General features: G+C 45.5%; 1 protein-coding gene across 1 annotated transcript in view; it reads right to left on the bottom strand.

Moving 5' to 3' along the window:
- Positions 1-1,412: 1,412 nt before the first annotated feature.
- The window catches only part of CD101 (CD101 molecule), a 39,630-nt gene continuing 13,804 nt past the window's right edge, over positions 1,413-27,238 (bottom strand). Inside the window, exons 3-9 of the mRNA XM_053592746.1 lie at positions 26,250-26,666; positions 24,614-25,000; positions 20,778-21,161; positions 19,683-20,087; positions 13,950-14,360; positions 9,775-10,170; positions 1,413-2,769 (exon numbers count right to left, since the gene is read on the bottom strand). Coding sequence (XP_053448721.1) covers positions 2,534-2,769; positions 9,775-10,170; positions 13,950-14,360; positions 19,683-20,087; positions 20,778-21,161; positions 24,614-25,000; positions 26,250-26,666 — 2,636 coding nt within the window. The 3' untranslated portion in view covers positions 1,413-2,533. The remainder of the gene's footprint in view (positions 2,770-9,774; positions 10,171-13,949; positions 14,361-19,682; positions 20,088-20,777; positions 21,162-24,613; positions 25,001-26,249; positions 26,667-27,238) is intronic.

The raw sequence follows: 27,238 nt of genomic DNA, 5'->3' as shown, positions 1-27,238 counted from the left end.
GTAGGGGCTGGCAAACATTTTCTGTACAAGGCCAGATAGGAAACATTTTAGGCTTTGTGGATCATACGGTCTCTGTGGCAACTACTCAACTCTGCCATTCTATCATGAAAGCAGACGTAGATAGGATATAAGCGAACAAGAGTGACTGTATTCCAATACATTGTAATTAACCAAACAGGTAGTGGCCCCATTTGGCCCATGAGCCATATTTTGCCATCTCCTGACACAGAGGCTGGTGCTGTTGCCAAGGAGGATTTAAAACACAAAAATCTGAAAGTAAAACTAGGTGGTGACATAAAGTGGAAAAGTTAAAATCATCAAATGAAAGTAAAGCTCTCCATTAAGTTTCAAAAACGAAAATGAGCAAGTATATAAGTGGAGAGAGAAGAGGTTTCCTATAAAACATCTGCCAAGCTGGATGGAGACAAACGTGACTGTGGAAGTTCAAAAGGAATGAAAAGAGAAGACTTCGGGGGTTTTGTGCCTGAAACTCACTGTGGGACAAATGGTGCCACGTAGCTGCTGGATCCTGTGAATGAAGTCTGAGCATCCAGAACAGACAAGGTGGTGTCGGAGTTGCCACAGGACCCGCACCCTGTCCCAGTGCCTGGAGTGCACACCCGTGCTGTGCTCTGGTCTCCTCTGTGCAATCTCTGTGCTGGACTCAAATGTGAGGAAGCGGTGCTTGAGCTGAGAGCAAAAGGGAGTGCCCAGGTGAAGGGAGGGGTGAAGGCTTGGAGGGAGGTGCTCTAGGCAGAGGGACAGCAGCAGAGTCTGCTCTAGGATTCTCCAGTGGTCCACAGTTCTATTCTTAACCTTCCTTTTTTTTTTTTTTCTTTTTGAGACAGAGTCTCACTCTGTAACCCTGGGTAGAGTGCAGTGGCGTTATAGCTCGCAGCAACCTCAAACTCTTGGATTTGAGCAATCCTGCCTCAGCCACCTGAGTGGCTGGGACTATAGGCGCCTGGCTAGTTTTTCTATTTTTAATAGAGACAGGGTTGTGCTCTTGCTCAGGCTGGTCTCGAACTCCTGAGCTCAGGCAATCCACACGCCTCCACCTCCCAGAGTGCTAGGATTACAGGTGTGAGCCACCCACCGTGCCTAGCCTGTTCTTTGCATCAAATCCCAGTTAAAATACAGGTTTCTAAAAAATTGGGGGAAAAGGATCATCATACTTTCTAAGAAGACTTCATTTCAGCTTTGTTTTCTGTAAAAGTATGCTCCCTTACCTGGGAGAGAAGAAACAAATGTGTTGACATGTGCAAGGAAACATTTGGAGTGTTTCGAATGAGACTATAAAGGGACCTGAATTTGAGGAACAGGTAGGTCTACAGTGGGAGTTCTTATAGCCGGTCAATAATCCCCTTGCAAAGGAACTAATTATGTTTGGAGAGGATGGGTGTGCCTGATAAAATAATTAAAAATAAATTGCTCTCCTTGGAAATGCAAATTAATGAGTGTTAAAGCAACTCTGTTGGTCACAGAGATGATAAATACATCTGTTAGGTGGCACTAACTGATTTCCAATTCTTGCTACAATAGGGCCTGAGAAGCTTTTGAAAGAAAAGATGGGAGGCCCAGAGGCCCAGTGGGGACAGTTGCTGAAAGTCTTACGCCATTCCACATCCCCATCCCCTCTTTGTCCAGGCTAAGAACAGGGGACCCTGAGGAACCAGGCCTGGAATTGGAGGGGACAGTGGCACTGTTCACTTCTCTTCCTCCTCCAGACAGCCCCGCACCCTTTCCCACTGCCCAGTACTGTCAGGTCAAAGAAAAGAAAGCCTCTGAAGGACTGGGCACCAGATGGGCCTTTTGGTGGGGAGAGGCAGGGGATGAAAAGAGTTGCCAGATGGGGAGGGGAGTAAAGAGCTGTTAAGTGACATTTTAATAGTTTTTCCTCAGCAGTTACTTAATAAGTCTTACCAAACAAAACACAAACAAACAAAAAAACCCACCCGGCACTCAGGCTACAAAATGTTTTATAATTTTGTCAAAGAACTGATATTAATTAAGCACCTGTTATGCAGAGCCTGGCTCTGGGACGTGGGGAAGAATCGAGTTTCCACCTTGAAGGGAGTTACATTCTGTCGGGGAGGCAGATTTTAGGTACATAGAGCATGCTTCCAATTCCTTTTGCCTTGCTGGCATCAGGCCTTTTCCTACACCTCTTACCCAGAGGAGAAAGATTATCTAGAGCCGGTGGGCCAGTACAGAGGAGGGGAGGAAGGTTTTGCTGTGGGAGCTCATTTAAGCCCCCAGAGGCTGTGTGAGGGAGATTCTTCTCTCCAGGAGCTGTGGGAAAGGGAAAACGAGTCACGATGCTGGCTCCAGGGGCGATGCAAAGGGTGGGCGGGTGAGGTGCTGCCGAAAGGAGCAGCACGTGGCTGCTCATCAATGCTCCCTCTGATTCCCGGGTAGCTTGCATGGCCGCGGCAGACACGAGAGCAGAAGCAGGTTCCCTCCCACCTGGTCAGTCCGTTCAAACGTGTCCCATCTCCCAAGCTGCCCGCGGGCTGCAGGGGCCCCTCTGGACTCAGCCCTCCTCCTCCTCTTCCTTCCGGTGTGTGGTCCCACCTTCAGCGGCATTCAATTTCACCCAGGTGGGCCTATCCGTAGATAGCTGTAATCGCAGCGCTGACAGCTTCCTGGCCTGCCAGCACAAGCCGAGGAGGGAAAGGAGCAGAAGAGCGAGCAGCACAAGGGGGCAGATGAGTAGGAAGTAGATCGCAGCAGGGGCCGAGGAGCAGATCCGGGAGGGAAGCGAGGGCTCTGCAGCGCAGGGGAGAGGAAGAAAGAGGGCAATTAGTCTCCATTTACTACTAATCAATTACGAACCTGCTGGGATTTGTGTTTACAGGCAAATGTATGTAAAAATAATGGGACCAAATCACAGGAGGCCTCGGAAATCACACCCCGGCCCCCAGCTCTGAGGGAGAGAGCTCTCCCGAACCGGCTCTTTGGACTCCCCCGTACCCGGCCATTTCCAACCACCAGAGGTTCCAATGACCTACTTAAGACTAACAGCCAAAATGAAAAACAAAACAAAAAAGAAAGCCTCTCCTTTAATCTTCTTTCCTCAGAAAAGATATCTATAATTCAACCCTTGTTCTCAGCTGTGATGTTGGTCCTGAATTTTTAACGGAGTTATTCCCCTGCTTGTGTCTTCTGAGACACACACACACTCTCTCTCTCTCTCTCTCTCTCTCTCTGCCTTGCTCTGATGAAAACCACTGTACTATAGGTACAGGGAAACACCTGCCAGCCCTGACCCAAGCCTGGCCTCCACGTGGGCCTCCCTCTCCCTGGGTCCCTTTTCTGTGTCACCCTGTCACCACCACCACCCTGCGTGCTCCCTGCTTTCCGTGCCCTGGGTCCTCCTGGCCCAGCTCCATGGCATAGCCTGCTCTCCCAGGCTTCCTGCCTTGCCTCAGGCACAGTTGTCTTCCGTCCTCCCCCTTCTCCCCCATCCTTCCTTCCCATTTAATCCGTCCTTTGTTCCATTGTAGTTACTTGAGTCTGTCTGAGAGTGGTTTCCCTCTACAGCTCCTACAGTGCCCAGCACATGCGCTCCATAACTCTTGCTGATCTGAATTAAATTAGATCTATGGCAACCGCATGGGCAGAAGATACTATATAAAGGCACGCTGAAGCATATGATGGCAGCAGCTTCAGCCCACTGGGGAGCACAACAGGGGAACAGGCAGACACGCTGTCACACACCAGCAGCCCCAAAGTGGTCCCTGGCCACGTAGCCGGGGAAGCACAGGTGGAAAGGACACAGACACCACGGGCCCCATGAACAGTCTTTCCTAGCAGAAAGATGCACGCTTAACGAGACACCAGTAACTAAATACAAATACAGTCTTCCAACTACATTTATCTATGACATGATATCTGAAATCAGGGCTGTTCTACCAAATCTGGGGCTAATAGTAGCTGTGCTTTTATGGGAAAATCGTAATGACGCAAGCCCTTTTTTCTTCAAAGGGTAAGCTATAGGATCCGTGGGATTATAGATCTTAGAGATGAAAATAGGTTTAGAGGTCATTTTGACCAACCTTCTGCTAGAAGAATCCCATTTTGGGCATTGCCGATGCGCCTTACACATGGAAGAACGTCGCTGTGATGGAAGTCAGGAGAGAACTAGACAGCTGCTGACTCCGGCACCGTGAGCTCCACCAGGGCAGGGCCTGCTTGTCTATGCCTTCTATCTTCTCCGTGGAGTCTGATCAACGAATCAACTGCACACGTACCTTCCACACATAGGAACCAGGGATGCTGCCATCACGTCTCACAGTAAAGATCATTACAGAACACGAGGCTGGCAGCTCTGAACAGGGCTGCCAAGAGCTGCAGGGTTTGTGGCCTGGATTTCCTCTGGTCTCCTTTGTATTCTCCATCTTAAATTCAGTGGAGCAGTGAATCTTTTACCACTCCCTCTCCACGTCCTCTCTCCCAAATGACCCTGTGTGACTACACCTCCTCCCCAGGTCTTCTCTGAGAATGGCGCCACCGTGCCCAGGCGTTGAGAGCATAGGCTGTGGGCATGTGTGCTGGGTAGCGAATGGGGGCCTACTGCATCTCAGAGAGAGCTGGGTTCAAGCCCTTCCTCTTCTGCTATTATCAGCATTGGATAAGTCACTTATCGTCTCTAATCATTAGTTTCCTTACCAACCAAATTAGGATAATTTTAATAATTTCTAGAGTTGTGATAAGATAATGCATACTATAACATTTAACAGAGTGCGTAGCGCAATAAATATTAATCAGCTAGGATACTACTGAGAAAGCTAAAAAAATCACAGGCAACCTTCTAGGAAGAGACAGAGAAGAGGGCCAGAGCCTGCTAAGTTCTCACATAGGGAACATGAGCTTAGCCATGCTTCTCCAAAGGCTAGGGCTCTCTGCCTTTGACCTCTAACCCCTGTTTCTGCAGACCTGGGTGACATTATTAGACAGTCACATGACTACATAAGATGTTCTGGCTCCTTTTTCTAGTCATGGGGGGTAGAGGGGCAGGGAATTGTGAGGTGAGAATTCATGGCACCAAGTGTCACCATTGCTAGGATGTGGGCTTAGGATAGTGAGATAGGGCTCTGGCAACAGGAAGTGGAAAGAAATCTGGTACCGAGCTTTCTGCCACTGAGACTCTTATCTTCAGTGTGAAGGGACAGCCAGAGGGCTTGACTGTCTTACTGGGGAGAAGGCTGCTCGTTCTTAAGAGAGATCTGCTTTCAAAAATACTCTCTTCACCGCACTGAGTTGGCCAACAGCTAGCAACTGTCAGCTCCAGTGCTTCTAAATTACCTCGCCTGGGAGGACAGTGCGTGCTCTGGATCCCACCGTCGCCGTTTCCCACCATCTGCCTCTCACCCATATCTGGATTAGAATTAGTGACGTTCAGAACCATTAAGGTTTGGCATTTTGAATCAATCTAAGTAAGTGCCCTGTGCTCAAAGTACAAGGCCTGCAAACCAGAGCCAAAACCATAATGAGAACACTTCATCATGAGGTTTAGTTTATAACTTGCTTCCACCCACAGCCAAACACAGCAAGGGGACACTCCTTTATTACCTTAGAAATACTAACTTCAGAAGAAAAGAGATATAGGATAACAAGGGGGCTATCAGCTCTTCCCCGTCCTCCAATCTAAAACTTGGGAAACCTCCTATGCCACGTGAGGCCGAGAAATAACAGTAGGGTAAGGAGCCTGGTAGCAGGTGCATCCCAGAATAAGGGATCCTCAACAGGGTCTCTGTTAACCCAGCGGAAGACTCACTTTCCCCTGCTGTGTGCCAGGCCTTCTGGGGGCCGTGGGAAGCAGGTAGGCCATCTGGCCTCTCCAGAAACTTCATATGGTGGAGACACACATCTCCTTCAAGGGTCCACTTACTCACCAGATACTTACCCAAATAAAAGCTGGGAAATAGTAACAAGTGCTTTATTACTACAAATAATCCAACCCCCAGAAAGCCAATAGCATGCCTTATCAATTAATCCTAGAGAATTCTCTAGAATAAGACATTCATACCTAGGGTCTGAGGGTGAGGTGAAAAGACTGGGCCACTTGAGTCCCTGCCCTGGCTCAGTCATTGTAAGCAAGTAAGACAGGAAAGAAAAGCCCAGGTCCATTAACTTCTCTTTACTTCTCTGCCTTCACTTGGGCCTGCTGCTGTTATGTGGTCCTGAAACTGACCCCTCCTGGGATGACCAGATGGGGGTGGGAGGCCACCTGAAAAGGGGCAATTGGTAGCACGCTCCTGTTATATTTGACCCGCCAGGAGTGCAGCGTTACGGTGACACGACAACCATTCGGGCGTCCCCTCTGTGCCCTGGCTGTGCTCCTGCTGCACACAAATGCTCGCAGTCCTGGTCTCCCCAGTGGACAGTCGCACAGTGGAGACAGATGTTAACCTGGTGTACAGTCCGACACCCCAAATCACTCTTCTGTCCTTGTATCACATTGTCAAATTCAGTGGATACTTTTTTTTCTCTGAGACAGAGTCTCACTCTGTCACCCTGGGTAGAGTGCCAGGGGTCCCACTGTCACCATTGGGCAACCTCAAACTCCTGGATTGAAGTGATCCTCCTGCTGCAGCACCTGAGGAGCTGGAACTACAGGCACTGGCCAGGAGACCCAGCTAGTTTTTCAAATTTTAGTAAACACAGGGTCTCTCTCTTGCTTAGGCTGGTCTAGACTTCTGAGCTCAGGCATCCGCCTGCCTCAGCCTCACAGAGGGTTGGGATTACAGGTGTGAGTCATTGCCCCCAGTGATACTTTCTCATTCTCATCTTAATCGTTCCAATCTCCCTGCCTCTTGATGCCCTCTCTGCCTTTGGTTTCTGGGGAACCCCCAAACGCAATCCTCCTCCACCTCTCAGCTGCTCCCTTCAGTCTCTAGCACAGGTTCTGCTCCTCCAGCCCCCAGACATGGTTGTATAGCCCAGGGCTCCATCTTTGCATGTCATTATTGACTATGAATTGATAACTTCTAATCTATACCTCTGGTGCAGACCCCAGTTGGAGTTCCTAATATCTATTGGACAGGTCTTCCTTGACAACTCTCAGGTACTCTTGAGCTCAATCCCAGCCCAGCTTATTCAAAATTGAACTAACCCTCCCCTACAAACCTCAATTGCATTTTTCCTTGCTTGGCATGACCCAACTCTCCATCTAAGTCTTAATGTAAATATTAGTCTTTAATTCTTCTTACTCTCTCATTTCCCTCTACATGTATCGATATTATTGAATAGTCTCTATATCTTGGAGATCACACCTCCTCGCGCTGACTGCCCTGTGCTTTCCTTAGTCCTCTCTGCTGCTGCCTTGACTCAGGCCTTCCCCTCACCTCACCTGGCTGCTTGCCATTGCAAACAGTTCTCCCTGCTCTGTCTTCCTCTCCTCTGATTCATCCTTCATGCAAGTACTGCTCCAGTAGGGACTCCCTAAAATCCAAATCAGAAGATGTCACTCCCTTGTGTGAACTTCTTTAATGACATCGTGTAACCATGATAAAGTTCACCCTCCTTAGCTTTGTACTTTAGACACATGTGAGATCTACCTGTGCCCTTCCCCCCTCACCGGTCTTATCTCAGACCATTGGACCACATGGGACACAGTTTCTATGGTTCTCAACTTCTGGAAGTTTCCTGAATGTAACGCAAAGTTTCATGTCTTATGATCATCTTCCATTCCCTTTCCTATTCCTAAAATATGTTTCTTCCTTTCCATGGGCCCCCTACTCTGGGGAACTTTCCCAGATCTTCTCCCACCCAGCCCTTCATTCCAGCTTGCCCTTTACTTGCTCCCAAAACATCCTTTGATACTCCTGCCATATTGGTCTTGATGCCCCCCACGGGACTCTAAGCTCTGTGGGAACAGATCTGTCGTATGCATTTTTGTATTGTAGAATCTCATATTTATTGAACAAATTAATTTTGCACCTGTGTGTGTGTGTGTGTATATGGGTAGCACGGTTGGAGGCATAGAGAGAAAGGGGTTAACATTTGTTGAGCACTTATAGTATGCCAGGGACTGTACTAGCTACTTTATATACATTTATATCATGATCTTCATTTTATGAGAAAGCTGAGGCTCACAGAAGTAACTGGGGTATGATTTCATAGCTTGTGGGCGGTAGAGTGTGAGTTGCACCTAGGCTTGTTTGATTGCACACCCCCCACCACGTACTTTTCATCACCCCACACTTCCTTCCCAGATACCAGAGAGGACCAGCCAGGTGGGAGAACCCAGACACCACTTGCCAGGTGCAACTAAAGTCACGTGGAAACCCTCAGCCCATCATGGCACAAGATTTCTGAGAACACAAAGGCACTTGATTTTTACTGTTTTCTTTCCAAGTTCATCTTTTAAAAACCTTACACCTGTTTTGCCAGAATTCCACAAAGATTAAAAATATATATGTGCTATAAAGGCTCTCATCTGCCTCAGAGGGGATGTGCTTTTTAGTCACAAACGTATACTTTTTACTGTTCTTGTCTATTTATTCTACTGCAAAAACTGATGATTGTACAAGTATGAATTCCAGTGGGGAAAGATGTACAAGATGTACTCACGGGTATGGGACTTCCCGTAATTGTTAGAATGGAAGAAAGGCTGATAGAAAAAAAATATTCTACCTGGACACTCAGGACGAAGATTTTGCTGAATAACAGACAGGGCAAGATGGCAGTGCACCCCCTCAAGGAACAAATCGTATCACTTTGGCTTCCATTCTAGAAGTCTTGTGGGGGCTGGGATGCAGCTATCCCTCCATCTCAGATGTTCCCTTGGCAGCGCTCTTCCCTGCTATGGAGTGTCACCAAAGCCAAATGGTGTCTTAGGAATGTTACCTTTATTGATCATTTTTATTTACCCTTCCTGGAGTGGGGCTGCCAAGATCACACCTCTACTTCTCCGTTGGCCCTTTCCCACAGTAAGTTCAGCTTATTGTTTACCTCGCATCTTCTCCTTGAACCCCACCAGGAAGAGGTGTCTGACAGAATGAGCTGGCTACAGCAATTGCTAGCTCATCAATCGCCTGGGAAGATTTATTGGTTTAAGTGGAGAATTTTTTGCTTTCATTTAATGAGTACTCAGCTGAGTAGAATGACCTTCTCTCATTCAGAAATGTCACCCTTTGACCAAGGGTCTTTGAATAGGTGCCCTCCCTGCTGGAGCCTACAAGTTCTACAGAGCACCCTTTCTACCTTGACACCTTTTAAGACACAATTAGAAGAGGCGTCCAGAATGACAAAGGAGGTTGGCACTTATTCCTTGAGAAAGGTTTTTTGTTTGTTTTCCTTTTTTTTTTTTTTTTTTTTTTGACTGAAGGAGCATTTAGATGTACCTGATTTTGGTTCAAAATGTAAAGTCACAAAAACAAAAAACAAAACAAAGTGTAACATCATGGCCTCCCTATCTCTCATTTCCACCCCCACAGCAGATCAACATTCCAAGATTAGAGAGTCGGCCAAAAGGTAAGGACGTCTGCTTCACACATTATTTGATTATTCAAGGGGACGTAGTGTTGATGGTTTGGGGGTGGGGGTGACAGGTCAGATGCCTCTGATATTTAAATGTTTATGACAAAATTTTATGTAGACCTTGTTTGTTCAAATGAATTACTACTGGAGGAGATGGCAAAATCATCTTCTTCAGGGAATATGAAAAGTGCCTTCAGCCTGAAGAAGGAGTGAAGCACAGCTGGGAGGGAAAGCACCAGAGGAGAACCACATATTCACCCACCCCTGAGCCCTGGCAACCCCATGTACCTGAGGGCAGCACGGTGAGTGCCATCTGCTGTGACTCATCTGATGCTTGGTTGACCCACTTGCTTGGGTGTCCGTGGAGCTGCCACTCTGCTACCCTGCACCAGTACAGTCCAGCATCCTCCATCCTCACCTGGTGCAGCTGCAGGACAAAGTCTGTAGCGGATGCCCGGTGACAGTGCAGGTGCCTCCTGCGCCCCCCCGCGCCATACTCCAGCAGGCCATCATGGTGCAGGTGCACCAGCAGCTCTCTTCCGGACTCTCCTCCGTTCCAGTACCACGTCACGGAGTACAGGGAGGCGAGGCTGCCTGGACCCTCCAGGCTGCAGGGGATGCTGACCTCTCTGTGCTCGGGGACATTTCTTGTCCAGTACACTTTTGAGACACATACCTTACTTCCTAGAAAATAAAACGGCAGTAAATCAGAGAAGCATGCAGACTTCTAAGTGGGACACTTACTCTGAAAAATCTGGTCATCACTGGGGAGATATCCATTTTATATTCTGTTTTTTCTTTCTTTCTTTTCTTTCTTTTTTTTTTTGTATTTTTTTGAGACAGATTCTCACCTGTCACCCTGGGTAGAGTGCCCTGGCATCATAGCTCACAGCAACTTCAAACTCCTGGTCTCAAGTGATCCTCTTGTCTCAGCCTCGAGAGCAGCTGGAACTACACACCAACCACCACAATGCCCAGCTAGTTTTTACGGAGTCTCGCTTTTATTCAGGCTGCTCTTGACTCCTACCTCAAGCAATCCACCTGTCTCAGCCTCCCAGAGTACTAGGATTACAGGTGTGAGCCACCATGCCCAGTTCCATCTTATAATCTTCAGACATCAGATCATTCATTTTTAATACCTGTTCTTGAGCCCTTTTTTCTTTCACATTTGACAGAACATTCTCTGCTATGAAACAAACCAGCCACTTGCCTTCTTTACCACTATCTCTTCCTTGCTGGACCCTGTCCATGGAAACCACCCAGCGTGAGTGGGCCCCTCCATGCTGCTCTCGCTTCTCAGCCAAATCCTCTTCAACTTTCCAGAGGGGCTCTTCAGAACTTTTAGCACCCCCTCTCAAACTGCATATTCCACCACCACCCCTCCTTCTTAGCTCATTGCCCTCCTCCCATACACCCAGGTATTACCTTGGTATCTATGGCACAGACGCAGAGAGAGAGCAGGCTGCTTGGGAGACTGAATGCTTAGACGCAGTGTTAGGATGCCACCCAAGGGAACTGTTCAAATTATTGGATTAGACTAAGCTTTAATTCGATTTTGACATTTACTCCCCCCACACCCCAGCTAACAGGTAAAACTCAAAATGATGGCCAAAGTAGTTATAAACAAAGTAAATAAACGATAATGTGCATTAAATTTTTTGACTCCATGACAAATTCATTTATTTATCTGATCTTGGTCCTTTATTTAGTTACCATCTTTCCTCTCCCCTTTCCTTCATGGGGAAGCATGTGAAGTATTAACTTATCTGATGCTGTCCCTGTCTCCTCACCTCAAGTCACTTCCTACTTCATTGCAATCTGCTTCTAATCACTACACTTGGCCAGGGCTCAAGTCCCCAGCTCAAGGGACCCTCCAGGCTTTTTCTGTCCTCTTTGTAGTTTTTGTTACTGAAGTGCATTTTCTTCTTAAAATTCTCTCTTCCTTTGACCTCGGATAAAATATCCCTCCTATAATTCCGACTGGTCCTACTCAGTATCTTTTGGGGGGGGGCTCAAGTTTCTTAACTCATGCCCTAAATGAAGGTGTATGCCTGGACTCATGGTCACACCAGCCACCTGGCCCACAGATATGTTTTGTTCGATTCCTTCAATTTGGGAGGTGGGGGAGGACTACAGGCATCTGCCGCAACGCCCGGGTGTTTTCCTTCAGTATTTTGAAAGGATCTGAATTAGTTGCAAATGCTCTCAAATTGGAAGATGTCCACCAAAAAAGATTTTAGGCATCTCTTAAAATATAATACTAAAATTTTTTTGTTATTTTTTGAGACAGAATCTCTCTGTCACTCTGGATAGTGTGCTGTGGCGTCATCATAGCTCACAGCAACTTCAAACTCTTGGGCTTGCGCACTCCTCCAGCCACAGAGTCCCAAGCAGCTAGGATCACAACACCCAGCTAAGTTTTTTTTATTTTTTAAGGGACAGAATATCACTTTATCGCCCTCGGTACAGTGCTATGGCATCCCAGCTCACAGCAACCTCCAGCTCTGAGGGCTTAGGCAATTCTCTTGCCTCAGCCTCCTGAGTAGCTGGGACCACAGGCACCCACCACAACACCCAGCTATTTTTTTGTTGCAGTTTGGCCAGGAGCCGGGTTCAAACTGGCCACCCTTGGTATATGGGGCCAGCACCCTACCCACTGAGCCACAGGCGCTGCCCTCGTTTTTTCTTTTTGTTTGTTTTAATAGAGATGAGGGGAGTGGAGAATGTCAGCCTTGTTCAGGCTGGTCTCAAACTCCTGAAGTCAAGTCATCCCCCACCTTGGTCTTCCAGACTGCTAGAATTACAGGTGTGAGCCACTGCGCCTAACCAATACTAAAAGATCTTATAACACTGAGCCTACATTTCTGCATGGGAAGCTCCAGCTTGAGCTAAGCAGGTTCTGTCTCCTTAAAAAAGGGCATGCACGCACTGTGAACATATTGGCTGGCATGGTTGGGAGACACGAATGCCAGTCACACAGATGGGGAATGCGGAAGTGGGAGTGAGTCTTGGAGATGGTAGAGATGACACCTGCCATGTGGGGTGCACTGAGCAGGGGGGCCGCAGGGGGCATCCAAGTGGAAATGCACTTGGGTATGAAGGCTCGGGGCTCAGGAGCATGAGCTAAGCATATAGACTTTGAGTTGCCATCTTGAAGGTGGTAGTCAAAACCAGGGCAGTGTTAAGAAGTTCTGAGGAAAGCAAAGAATAAGAAACAGTGGGCCCAGGAACATCCCTGAGGATCACATATGCTTATTAGGGCGAGGAAGAGGGACCTGAAGAACACAGAGAAGGGGGGCCAGAGCGGCAGGAAGAGGCCCCATACTGAGCCCCAGTTTTGCCCCTGCTGCCCCAGCAGATGGGCGCTCATTCAGGGCCACAGCTGTGCCTTCTTTATCTAGTAGTTTCATTGCCCCATACAAAGTCACGTTCAATTATACTCTTATTTTTTGATGTTACCTTAAAAACAGTATTTTAAGCATCAAATTAGATCAACTCATCTGTGTTGTACAGTGGGCAAGATCCCAAACCTCAGCTGTGACGTTCAGTCCATTTTAATCAATACTGCAGGTGACCTAACCAACGCTGAGAGGCCTAAGTAGCCCTGCCCACATTCAGACACCAGCACTCCCAGACCAGTGCAAACGCATGGAACTTCCATTACATTTTTAAAGATCTCCTGAGGAAGAGGAGATTCCCTCAGTCAGCCATTCCAACAGTTAACTACTCTTATTTGCCTTATGTTTAGGCAGCTAAATGTTGAGAAGCAATTTCTCCACACATCCCCATAGAGTTGTACAGTTTCCGTTCACAGTAGGAGAAATATGCTTCGTATTACTCTTTCTCTGCCAAATTACAGTAGAGCCCCACTGGAATGACACAGCTTATTATTATAGAGATCTGCAGATACCATACCCTGGGTAGCTTCCTAGACAAGACAACGGCTGATAAGCAAACTGGTCAAAGGGATCTTATTCCTATCTGAGCTCCTTAAAAGCTCAGATTGAGGGTGAAGGGAGAGGAGGGAAAGAGGAGGGGAGGGGAGAAGAGGCACAGGGGAAAGGAGAGGAGGGGAAGGGAAAGAGCAGAAGAGGGGAGAGGAGAGGAGGGTGGAAGATTGGTAAGCTCTCACCTAATGGACACAATACAAGGGTACACAGCACACCCCCTGGGTGAAGGACCCAACTACAACTTGAACTTTACCTTAGAAATGCAAACAATGTAATCTAGTCATTTCTACCCTCATATTAATCTGAAATTTTAAAAAAATCTCAGATTGATTCACCTGAAATGACCTCCCTTCTTTGGTGGGCTACCAGGTCCTGCAGTCATTTGCATGTGGACTGCATTCCTATGACTCTAGGTCATACCTTTACCTCTACACAATCACTCCACAGAACTTCTTCCCAAGAGAAAATGGCAATCCTACAGGAACAGGTGTGAGAATCTCTCACCAGCTTTACCTGTGGGGGTGAGTTTCAGTTCTGTTAGTCCTGAAGTCTTTCCTCCAAGCTTGAGCCAAGTGCCATTTGTGGACAGGAGCCACTCCTCCACGGCACAGCGATATCTGCCCTGGTCGCCATCTTCCACGTTCAGAATGTGCAGCTGAAACAAGTCTTGGGAAACTTTCTCAGTGTGAAATTTTTGTTTTCTCCATGAAGTGTGAAATTCATCCCCATATTTTACAACATTGGTTTGGTCCATTTCCAGGATCTTCAGCCAGGATACACTTGTGGAAATGGGGGAAAAATACCAAATAATGGCTAATCGAAAGTTTCCAATGGACCGGGACAAGATGCTACATTCTATGTCAATGTTGGAGCTGATGGATGCTTCTCGAACTTGACTGCTTGAATTCACTTCTAGCTTGCTCTCTAAATTAAAAACATAGAAACAGTTACTTTGGTAGAAAATAGAATTTTAAAGTAGTAGAGATAATAAAGATCAACTAGGGCAGTATTTCCTCTCTCCATCATATGTGTGAACCCCCTGCAGTGGCCCCACGAACTGCTCACTCAGCTTTTGAACAACTCACTATCTGACAAAGCAGCACGTGCAATCTTTGGACAGTTCTGCCACTGGAGAATTTTTTATGACATCAAGTTGAATTTTATCTCTTCATAAGTTCCATTCTCTGGTCCTGCTTCTACCTTTGCTGGGCAGGGAATGGGGTGGCAGAGAAAGTATCCGACTGAAAAGCCCAAATTCTTTTCTGCATGATAATGTTCCAGTATTTGTTTCTTTATTTTTTTTTAGAGACAGAGTCTCACTTTATTGCCCTCGGTAGAGTGTTGTGGCGTCACAGCTCACAGCAACCTCAAACTCCTGGGCTTAGGCAATTTTCTTGCCTCAACATCCCAAGTAGCTGGGACTACTGGTGCCCGCCACAACATCCAACTAAATGTTCCAGTATTTAAACATGGCATCTCTTCTGCAGTGTTTCATGCATCAGATTGAGGAGAAGAGGCTCTATTAATGCTTTGTCTGCATGCTCAGTATCCAGAGCACTTCTGGATTCACGGTTTGCTTAATTGCATCTGCCTTTAAACACGGCTAGAGAAAAGGACATTATAGCTGGGCTATTAAAACTGTATGTGTCTTAGCAAAGGAAACAATCAACAAAGTGAAGAGACAACCTACGCAATGGGAGAAAATATTTGCATACTCCTCGTCTGATGAGGGATTTATAACTAGACTGTATAAGGAGCTCCAGCAACTCAATAGGAAAAAGTCAAATAACCCAATTAAAAAACGCAAAGGATCTGAATAGACATTTCTCAAAGGAAGACACATAAATGACCAAGGGGTACAGGAAAACAATTCTCAACATCATTAGGCATCAAAGAAACACAAATCAAAACCGCAAAGAGATATCATCTCACCCCAGTTAAAACGGTTTTTATCAAAGAGACAGGCAATAATGAACGCTGGAAAGGACGGAGAGAAAGGGGAACCCTTGGGCACTGTCGGTGGGAATGTAAATTAGTGCAACCACTACGGAGAACAGTATGGCGGATCCTCAAAAAACTAAAACCAGGACTGTCAGATGACCCAGCAATCCCACTGCTGGGTGTATATCCAAAAGAAGGAAATTCAGGACGTCAAAAAGATACCTACACTCTTGGCCCAGTGCCCGTAGCTCAGTGGTTAGGGTGCCGGCCACATACACCAGGGCTGGCGGGTTTAAACAACAATGACAAGTGCAACAAAAAACTAGGGAGGTGTTGTGGTGAGTCCCAGCTACTTGGGAGACTGAGGCAAGAGAATAGCTTGAGCCCAAGTGTTTGAGGTTACTGTGAGCTGTGATGCCATAGCACTCTACCGAGGGTGACAAAGTGAGACGTGGTCTCAAAAAAAAAAAAAAGATACCTACACTCTTAACGTTTATTACAGCGCTATTCACAACAGCTAAGATTTGGAATCAATGTGAGCGCCCACCAAAGATGAATGGATAAAGAAACTGCAGTACATATACACAATGAAATATGATATCACCACAAGAAAAGATTAAAGTCCGGCCATTTGGGACAACATGGGTGGAACTGGAAAACACGTTAAGTTAAAATTAACCATGTACAGAAGGACAAATCTCCTCTATGCTCATGCGTATGTGGGAGCTGAATGTTATAAATGATTGATCTCGTGGAGAAGGAGAATAGATGGTTACTAGAGGTTGGGAAGGGTGGGGGGGAGGTGAGGAAGTGTAGGTATGGTTAACGGGCGCAAAAATATAGTTCAATAGAATAGATAATACTTGATGGCACAACAAGGTGACTATAAGCAACAATAAGTTAAGGTGTGTTTTAAAATAACCACAGGAGCAGAATTGCAATGTTCCTAACACAAAGAAATGCTAAATGGCAGAGGTGTGATAGAGGCCCGGATTTGATTAATTCACATCGTATGCCTGTACCAAAGCATTGCTCGTACTCTATGAATATATACAATTGTTATGTACTTGTAAAAATTAAAAATAAAAAATTTAGAAAAAATAAAATGCATGAAAGCTATAACCCAATTATAGCCCAAGAATATGGGGAAAGGGGATAGGGAGGGGAGGGGAGGGGGGAAGATGGGTGGAGGGAGGGTGATTGGTGGGACCTACGGGGCATCTTACAAGGGTGCGTGTGAAATTTACTACATGTAGAATGTGAATGTCTGAACACAACAACTAAGAAAATGCGGTGAAGGCTATGTTAACCAGTTTGATGAAAATATTTCAAATTGTATATAAAACCAGCACATTGTACTCCATGATTGCATTAATGTACACAGCTATGATTTAATAAAAAATAAATAAAATGCAAAGGTCCAATAAGGCAGGGGAAAAAACCCAAACTGTATGTGTCTTTGTAGCCATTCAACTATGAGAACGTCATGTGGATAGGGAGTCAACTGTGACTGAAGCCCCTTTTCTGCTTTGTCAGAAAGTTGAGTGATAATCTTTGTTCCCAAATCTTATTCTAACTTCTTGCTGATAATCACTGATTCTACTTCTGTAATTGCTTATTGATGTTGCCAGTTAGCTCCCTTTATTCTTCCTTCAACAAACATGTTGTATAACATGCCAGACTATTCCAGGCTCTGTGGATGCCTCCCCTTAGTGCCTCAGTCTTAAGGGGGAGACAGGTAGGGGACAAAGCTTAGAGGTTACAGCTTTATGTCACCCTGGACAGAGGTATGCCTAAGTGGCTATCAGTGCACCCAGAAGGGTCACCGAACCCAAATATGAGGGTCAACTTCCCAGAGGAGGCAACCCTAGGCTAAGCCTTGAGGGTTTGTGGGTATTATTGTGATGAAGAAGTGATTAAAGAATTCTACACAGGGGCTTGGCACTTGTGGCTCAAGCGGCTATGGTGCCAGCCACGTACACCTGAGCTGGCGGGTTTGAATCCAGCCTGCCAAACAACAATGATGGCTGCAACCAAGAAATAGCCAGGTGTTGTGGTGGGCACCTGTAGTCCCAGCTACTTGGGAGTTAGAAGCAGGAGACTCACTTGAGCCCAGGAGTTGGAGGTTGCTGTGAGCTGTGATGCAATAGCACTCTACCTAGGGTGACGGCTTGAGGCTCCTGTCTCAAAAAAAAAAAAAAAAAAGGATTCTACACAGGGTGGTGGCTGTGGCTCAAAGGAGTAAGGCGCCAGGCCCATATACTGGAGGTGGTGCGTTCAAACCCAGCCCCAGCCAAAAAAACTGCAAAAAGAAAGAAAAAAAAAAAAGAATTCTGCACAAAAGAAGCAACTTGACCAAGGACTTTGAAAGTGAGTGAAAACATGTTGTATTGAGGAACTGCAAGTGATTCAATGTGGCTAGAGCTAAAATTCAAGATGGGAATTGGAAGAAGATGCTGCTGGAAAGACACCAATGTACCAGAATGTCAAGGACCTTGCCTTTCACAATGAGGTGAACACAGAGGAGCTGAGGATGGCTCAGGGTCTGACTTGGGTCACTGCCTGATGTTAAGGGGGCCATAGGGAACAATGTAGAAGGAGGTACTTTGGATAACAGTGGCAGGTTTGTGTTCGGACACACTGCAGACATATCCTAGAGACACTTGGATGCATGAGTCTGGAGCCCAGAAGAGAAATCTTTTAGGAGAATGGATCTGAGAATTATCAGTATATAAGTTGTATCCATGGGTAGGGATGAGTCTACTTCAGAAGAGCGTTAGAATGAGAAGAGAGCAAGCCAGGTTGAATTCCAAAGGAACAGTTTTCTGAAGAAAGATTCAGTGGAGGAGGAGAATTCTGTAAAAACAAAGACAAGTCAGTTATCGAAAGGAAACCAAGAAAATTTTGTGTCATAGAACCAAGGAAAAAAGACATTTCAAGAAGAAAGAATTGGGGCAGCAGTTGCAAATACCACAGATCGCACAAGTAAATTAAAGCATGAATTAATAGACAAGAATATCATCATCATTACCCAAAATATTGCTCTGTGGCAGAGAAAATATCAGTGGCAACCATGCTTGAGTGCCTGTGTGGTGTGTGAGGCACTGCCCTGGGCACATTACATATGTCACCACATTGAAATTGCACATCAGCGATTTACAAAGGAGGCAACTGAGTCCTGGATAGATGAAGTGACTTGTCCCAAGTCACGTTGCTATCCAGTGATTCTCAGTAATCATCAGATCTAAATGCCCGCCAAGTCTGTCATCCCTCTGTCCTAAGAGAATTCAAGTCGTAAGAGATATGTGACAGCAGAACTTTGCCTACGGAGGCCTTATTCTTAACCTCTACGCTCCGTGACCAGTTGATGAGTTAGATTATATTTGACCATAATTATAAATTCTCAGACTCATCTTAAGACACTAAAAATAAGGAGATAAATGTATTTTAAGGGAATTTACATTATCCCTACCCCAAGGAGAGACATTGCAAATATTTAATAACCAATAAGGCCTGGGTAGTGACCGGTTTCAGAGATCGATTTGCTCTTCATGGGGCCAGGGCCTAGAGGGCCCCCATTGTGCCACAGGGTACAGTTAGTTTCTGGGTGGGGGGAACTCATGGGAAAATGGGGCAGGGGCACAGAGCTGGAGTGATTAGCCAGTGTGGAAATAGTTCAGTGTTTTCACTACAAGTGTAGGCAGCCCAGGTATACGGACCTAATGTTAGCTTGGAAATTACACATTATGTGAGGCTTACTTATCCTAGTGCAAACATAAGGAGGAAGTATTTATATTTTATTTGTATAATTTGCCCCAAATAGGAAGAATGTGATTTTGATTTTTTTTTTTTTTGTAGAGACAGAGTCTCACTTTATGGCCCTTGGTAGAGTGCCGTGTTCTCACACAGCTCACAGCAACCTCCAACTCCTGGGCTTAGGCGATTCTCTTGCCTCAGCCTCCCGAGTAGCTGGGACTACAGGTGCCCACCACAACGCCCGGCTATTTTTTTGGTTGCAGTTTGGCCAGGGCCGGGCTTGAACCCACCACCCTCGGTATGTGGGGCCGGCGCCTTACCGACTGAGCCACAGGCGCCGCCCATGATTTTGATTTTTTGTTTGTTTGTTTAAAAAAAAAGTCAGGGATTGGGCGGCGCCTGTGGCTCAAAGAGTAGGGCGCCAGTCCCATATGCCGGAGGTGGTGGGTTCAAACCCAGCCCCGGCTAAAAATTAAAATAATAATAATAATAATAATAATAATAAAAATATATAAAAAAAATCAGGGATTAATTTCAAGTGGCGCATACCTGGTAAAGTGATGACTATCCTCAATGGGTGAGAGATGGCAGAGGCCCTGGCAGGGACACTGGTACTTAGGGAATTTCTGCCATAAACTTCCACTTTACACTGATACACTCCTGTCTCTTCTTGGGTGGCATCGTGGATTAGGAGTTGAGAACGAAATGAAGACTGTGAAACCTTCGTCTTCCTTTGGAACTGGGGTAGGGAATTCCCCCATTCGATAGAGCCATTCTGGGTGATGCAAATAAGCTGATGAAAGACTTGGGCCCCATCTGGCTGGAACTGCCACGTCACAGCGAGGGGCAGCTTGAGGTCAGAGTAGCCGGCCCCTACCACGCAGGACAGGTCAAAGGTGTGGGCTAACATCACTTTCGGTTGACGGCTCATCAGACTAACTTGTAAACTGGACTCTGCAGACAGGAAAATGAAACACAATTTCTAATACACTTAGCAAATCAACGTATAGTACTGGGAAGCTTTTCTAGGTACCCCCTTTGCACTTAGTATCATGCCTTTGTACATTTGGAATATCAGATATTTGGGGGATAGAAGTTGATTTGAGTACAGTGTGTCCTGAATTCTGACAAATTTTGCAAAGTTGCCTCTCTTCTAAGACCAGCTCAGCCACAACAACAAATAGGCAGTGTTTGTCAGTGGCTGCTCAGACAGCTGCTGCCAAGCGGGTGGGACACTCCCCAGACCTGGTCGTCTGGCCTCCTTCCTTTTCCCCCACTCCTGGCTTCAGCATCAAACCCTCTGCATGTGTGACAGGAGGCTCTGCAGGCCAGGGAGGCAGCTGTCAGAGCCGGAACGCAGACGGCTCTGCTACGCTCATCTTTAAGTCCATCCTGATTCACGGCATTTTGTTTTTAACTTTGAACAACTCACAAGTTGCACTCCAAAGCTGATCTTTATAAGGATGGATAAACTTTAAAGATTAGTTGACAGACACAGGAGCCAGAGCCTGTGCTCGGTGTCCTAGGATAGGTGCACACATAAAAGTAGGGGATTGGGATAACAACAATCAAATTCCACTGCCCTCTGCTGTAGAATGAAGTGACCTTTGTGCAAGTTCAGGAAAGGATTTCTTTGACACTTACCCAGGGATTTTACAGTAACCGAAAGCTTCTGAGTCCAGCTCAGGTCCCTGGCCTGGTCCCGGGTCCTCTCAGACACTCGGCACTTGTACGTGCCACTGTCTGCGAGGGTGGTGGAGGTGATCTCCAGTTGGAAGGTGGCCCAGTCCACTTTCTCCAGCCTTGCGTTGCCATGGTTACTGGGTCCACTATAGGAGGCACCCAGCTGCGCAATGCCATCCTGCCCCATGCCAGCCACGAACTCTGGCTGTGTCCGGTCCTGTGGGAAGTGCCACCAGCTCACAGACAGAGGACTTTCAGCTCCACCTACCTCGCAGAGAAGAGTGAGCGCCTCTCCTTCCCACACAGCTTGCTGCTTGTTCCTGGTAGACATAACCACACTTCTTGCTGTGGACAGCAGATTTTAGAAGAAAAAAATACTTTAAGTAAATGCAAATTTTTCCAAAATACAGTGAATTTTTCCAAAATACAGTATAATTAGGATTTGACTAATTTGTTGTCACTAGTTTGTTATTAAACCATGCTGTTTCCTCCTATACACCCCCCAGACATTAAACATTAAATAGTGGAAATAAGACAGTAGATGACTATCAGGAGAAACTATTTACATGTAAACAATTTATAATTTGCACTTCAAAAAAATAAGTTAGTTAAAACAGCCATTCCTGAAGAATGTCTAGTTGGGCAAATGTCTTGTAATATGTTGTTAGATTAATTAGGGTGGGTGCATGAGCCTAAAAGTAATGACGGTATGTTTATTTAACTTTTTATTTTTTTTAGAATTCAGATCCCCAGAGTTCAAAACCACTTTTCTCTACTTATCTCTCTCTAATCAATCCTAATTGGTTTAGTATGTATTTTCAATAGAGACAAAACAGTGTTAATAATATCTCTGTTCATGATATAAAATGACTTGGGGGAAAATATATGCTTATATACATAAATATATATAGACACATATATGTGTGCCTGTGTATTTACTGCATGTGTGTGTATAGACACATATATGTGTGCCTGCGTATATACTGCATGTGCGTGTATATAGACATACATGTGTGCCCGCGTCTATACTGCATGTGTGTATAGACACATATATGTGTGCCTGTGTATTTACTGCATGTGTGTATAGACACATATATGTGTGCCCATGTCTATACTGCATGTGCGTGTGTATAGACACATACATGTGTGCCCGCGTCTATACTGCATGTGCGTGTGTATAGACACATACATGTGTGCCCGCGTCTATACTGCATGTGCGTGTGTATAGACACATGTATGTGTGCCTGTGTATATACTGCATGTGTGTATAGACACATGTATGTGTGCCTGCGTATATACTGCATGTGTGTATAGACACATATGTGTGCCTGCGTATTTACTGCATGTGTGTATAGACACATATATGTGTGCCTGCGTATATACTGCATGTGTGTATAGACACATATATGTGTGCCTGCGTATATACTGCATGTGTGTATAGACACATATGTGTGCCTGCGTATTTACTGCATGTGTGTATAGACACACATATGTGTGCCTGCGTATTTACTGCATGTGTGTGTATAGACACATACATGTGTGCCTGTGTATATACTGCATGTGTGAATATATGTATATCTATATGCCGTTGGTAAAGGGAGAGCCTTCTTATGTCTAAACTATAGTGCAAACCTATAAATGTAAATCTGACTCCTCGACAGGAAATCCAAGCCATTCATTCAACAAACATTTCATTCATTCACTAACACACTGTGCAAGGACCTTGTCCTGGCTGCTTTGTGGGCCACGCAGAGCTGCCTCAGGAGCCTGCACATCCTAGGTAGTCTGATACTCTCCATTTAAGGCCAAGGCTTCTGGATTCAGAGTTACCCTGAGCAATGTATTTGATCTCTCTCTGAGCCTCAGTTTTCTTTCCTGTAAAAGTGAAGATAATAACAGCACTCACTGTATTGCGTTGTTGAGAGGACTGACCAGATGGCGCACACAAAGGGCTTAGCCTGGATGGCCAGGGAAAGCACTCAGTAGAGGTTAGCTATTAGCACTAGGACGATAGACACTTGGTAAAAGGAGGACAATTCAAAGCAAAAGAGGAAAACAAAATGAATTGATACTAGAAATCTAAACAGGATCTAAATGAATTTGCAAATTGCTCTTCCCTATTGAGAAAGGAGTTCAGTCTTGACTGTTTTATGTCTTCATACACCTAAGTTACAAAAGCAGAATAAGTATGTTGAAAAAAATCAGCAAATCTGCTTTCAAATTTAATTTCTTTCAAGTTAAAAATAGAGTCATAACTGAAGAACAGAAATCAGAGGGGAAATCATTACTCATAATCTCCCCCCTTTAACATAACCATTAAGATTGGTTTCAACTAACATCTTTTTTTTTTTTAATGAGGTTTCCTTAATTCGTTGTGGTCATTACCACCTCTTGGAAAAAAGTAATAATCTTACTAAGTAGGTGTAACTTACGCATTCACAGTGGTAATGGGTGTCCCCTTCTGTGGAAAATATTCATAGAATGATACAACTCTGCTTATATTTCAAGTAGTAGTTTGACTGACTTTCAAAACAGAATGGTAAACAGAATCCGATCCTCAATACATTTGCCAGTACTTTTCCTATTTCTACATATTAAGCTCAGTTTGGACTCCAACCTATGTGAAGAACAGTTTTCTAGTTTTGGAAGATGGCCCCATCTACAGGCTGGTAAACTAAACACCCTGAAACGCACCTTGGAGCCTCTTTGGCACCAGTTCCCACACACAGGCTTGGATTGCGTGTGTGCTCAGGGGGTGCCGAGAAGCACAGAGCAGAGACTGACCTCTGGGTAAATATGTAAACCCGCCTACATTGTTTTTCCTGAATCCTAGAAAGTTAGACCAAATGTTTTGTGTGAAAACTAACGCCAACACGTTTCCTGACTGCCACTCGGGCCAAAGCTTGGGTGTCTTCATCCCTCTCCAACGGGATGGTGGAGAAGAACATGAAGGGGAAACTTATCTATCTCTGGAGATGCCTCCCTTGAGCAAGTACGACCAGGATAGCTTTATTTTTAGTTCAGTTTTTAAACATTTTAAAACATTTAAAATTTGGTTTTGCTTTTGGGCAATTAATTTTTACAGACTTTGAATTTCCAGCTCAGAGAATCCCTATATTAGCTGTGGATTTGTCTGTTTTCTCTCCAGACAGAAAGTACTGATTATTCAACACGTTCAAGGTCAGGCAATGTTCGTAAAGTAAAGGTGGCCTGAGAGGCTTCCCGGGTGGTGCACACGTACTCAGAACCACAGGCATCTCACCACGTCACAGCAAAGTGCAAGGACTGGAGTCTGCTCACCATTCATTACCTCTTCGTTGCTTACTAAGAGTCAGAACTACGACTAAGTGCTATTTCCCATATTGGGTTAACACAGCAGGAGATTAACAGAAGGCGATTGAAAGATGAAGCCCAGTCTAATAAAGTTGTTCTCTACTTTAAGAAAAACCCAAGTATAAAAATTAGAATTAACAACAACAACAACAAAAATAGAAGCAAAGAATCAGCAACAGCAAGAAGCTACTTAAGGCCCTTCTAGCTGTGTGACATAATTTCATAGATGAGGAAGCTGAGGTTTAGAGACATGCGGTGGAGTGTGTGGTCACAGCCCAGGGCTCAGGAATACTAATGTCTCCAGCCGGTTGGATGCTTTCCTTCACGCCATTTCCCCTCCACGGTGCTCTCACTGAACCTGACTGTTCAGGAAGACCTCTGCTGTGTTCATGGAGGCATCCTCTTCTAACAAAGCAGGGGAACTGAAAGCAAGCCAGGGCAGGCCTGGGCCCAGCGTCACCTACCTGCCGGCTTCCTCAGCTGCACGTGACTGTCCGGAGACTGCTTTCTCTGCAGCACCTGCCAGGAGCCTGTCTGAGTTCTTGCCACCTCTGCCACTGCACATCTGTAGGCACCTTCATCCTCTGGGCCCACAGAGAAGATCTTAAGAGAGAAAGCCTTGGGGCCTAACTTTGAAACCTGGATCTGTCCTTGACTGGCTCTGTCTTTGTAGTTGTCCTTCAGGTCCAGGACTCCACCAGCATCAATGTGGGCAATTTCACTCCCATTGAAAAACCAAACACCCTGAAGCTGTGGGTTCCGGCCACTTCCCACAACCAGGCAGAACAGTTCTAAGGGTTTCCCTTCAGCAAACGAGCTGTCAGCTGTGATGTTGACTTGGAAATCTCTCACTGGGAAACAAAAGCAAGACAGGTATTTAGAGAGCCCATGGCATCCGTTCTTTCAGTACCAGAGAGAAATGAGATCGCATTTTATGGAGGAGTTCAGTTGTATAGAGCCAGGTAAGCCAAAAAAAGTTTCCTAGAGTAAAAAATGCTTGTGACTATTCCTTAAATCACCTAGCAAGGACACCACATATGGTTTTCTGAATGCAATCCTACTAAGCAAAATATACGCACAAATGTATGAAGTATACAGTTGTATATGCTTTATAAATTAAAAAATAAACTATTATATGCTGAATTGAATAGTACATATTATGCATATATAAAATTAAATATCTTATACTGAATTGCTGTAAATTGTGATTTCTCATTCTCCTTTTTGACTGAGAATATCCAGTGGAATTTTCCTAAAAGCACATGGGATATGGCTCCACAGGACTCACCAAGTGTAACTTACATACTCGACGTCAACAAGACAATTTTATAGAAAAACGCTCCTCTTAAAAAAGAAAGAAAACTTTAATGATCCAACATCGGATCATTGCTTTTAGCAATGAGTTTATAACACACGGTTTAGCAACTCGTTTCTCTTAGACCAAAGCCTATGTAGAGAACCCAGGAATGGCAGACAAGGTCTCTCTCTGCTTGCTTTGACAAAAAAGCCAGGGGATCATGAAAAGAGACAGCATTTCACATCGGAAAAGGGGTCAGGTGGAAGGAAATCCCAGCACTGAGGAAGACAAGGCTTCAAGTTGGAAACTGGAGCTGCTTTGAGGCCTCAGTGTCTGTGGTGAGTGGGCTTTGGAGAGACATAGGCCTGCCTTTGAACACCAGCCCCTCTGCCCCACCCGGTGAGCTTAGGTGGGGCGCCTCGCATGTCTGAGGCCCAAGCTCCTCACTTTCAAGATGAGGAGTCCACTACTTCCTTACCGGATGATCATCAGGTCTAAATTAGGTAATGTAGATAATGTGCCAACACGGAGCCTGGCAAAACTGGTAACAAAACTATTTCCCTGGCTGGTCTGTGGAATGAACTTAACCATTTAACAGATCTTATCTCACATAAAACCTATGAACACAGCCCAGACCGAGTCCTTCTTAGTTATGCTTCCCAGACGGCAAAAACAATGTTTACCCAAACTTTCTAGCCAATTTTTTAGAGGCAACGAAAGATTAGAAAAAAAAAAAATATTCTGCAAATACCCACTACCAATGCATTATAACGTATGGATGAATTTCCTGAGAAGATAATTACCTGCTGGCTGAACCCTCAGAGTGGTTTGATCTGTCTGCTTTTTCGTGATGAGCATCCAGGTTTCATCTGGATCCTGAATCCATTCTGTTGCCTCACAGAACAGCTGGCCTTCATCCAAGGGCTGGAGTCTCCCTATGGACAGCCTGAAGGTCATGGCCCCAAGCTTGCTGAGTCGCACATCACCAGCTGTAAACCTCTCTGCATACAAGGGCCCAGGGATCAGCATAAAATCTTTGGAGAGAGAAATAATCTCGGTGGCTTGGCTTCTTCCTCCATCTTGCATCAGGTACCAGGTGATGGAGAGGTGAGTATGTTGGGCTGTGGCTTTGGACGCCTGGCAGGCGAGCTCTAAAGGATCACCTTCCTCCTTACTGAGAGTCTGCGAACTCATGATGGCAGAGAGGGTATCTGGAATAACTGGAAACAAAGGAATGATACTAAACCGACTGGCCCAGTGCTTGTGCACTTGGCCTCTAGGTGAGGATGGTGCCCTGAACCACCACCTGTAAAGCGCGAGACACACGAGACCCCACCCATATGCTGTCTATTGCCAGAAGGAGCCCTGGCATCTATTTACAGTTTGTAGAATTTGGCAAAGCAGATGGCTCTCTGATGTCTGGATTCTGGTGTCGCTTCATCACATAGGCTGTAACCAATTTAGCTGCTCAGAGTACGTATTTAAAGGGAGAAAGCCGTGGGTGGCGGACGACCTAGATTTCCATCCTCAATCATCCGCATCTGACTACATCAACTTGGGCACATCACTTCACCTGCCTGAGCGTTAAAGGGTGCCTGTATAACGTTCTTGAATAACTCATTGTAATTTATCATTTAGAGTCAAAATGCCTTCCTTACCAAGGTTTTGGTTAATTATCTTAATGCCTACCCTTATATTCTTTTCTTCTTTGAATGAAATCGCATAGTCTGAGCTTGTGTGAAAGCACCACCCACATTTAGTTATCAATATATTCATGTTCATATCAGTATTA

The sequence above is a fragment of the Nycticebus coucang genome, chromosome 5 (genome assembly GCF_027406575.1).
Source record: "Nycticebus coucang isolate mNycCou1 chromosome 5, mNycCou1.pri, whole genome shotgun sequence".
Lineage (NCBI taxonomy): Eukaryota > Metazoa > Chordata > Mammalia > Primates > Lorisidae > Nycticebus > Nycticebus coucang.
This window is presented reverse-complemented; position numbering and strand designations above follow the sequence as displayed.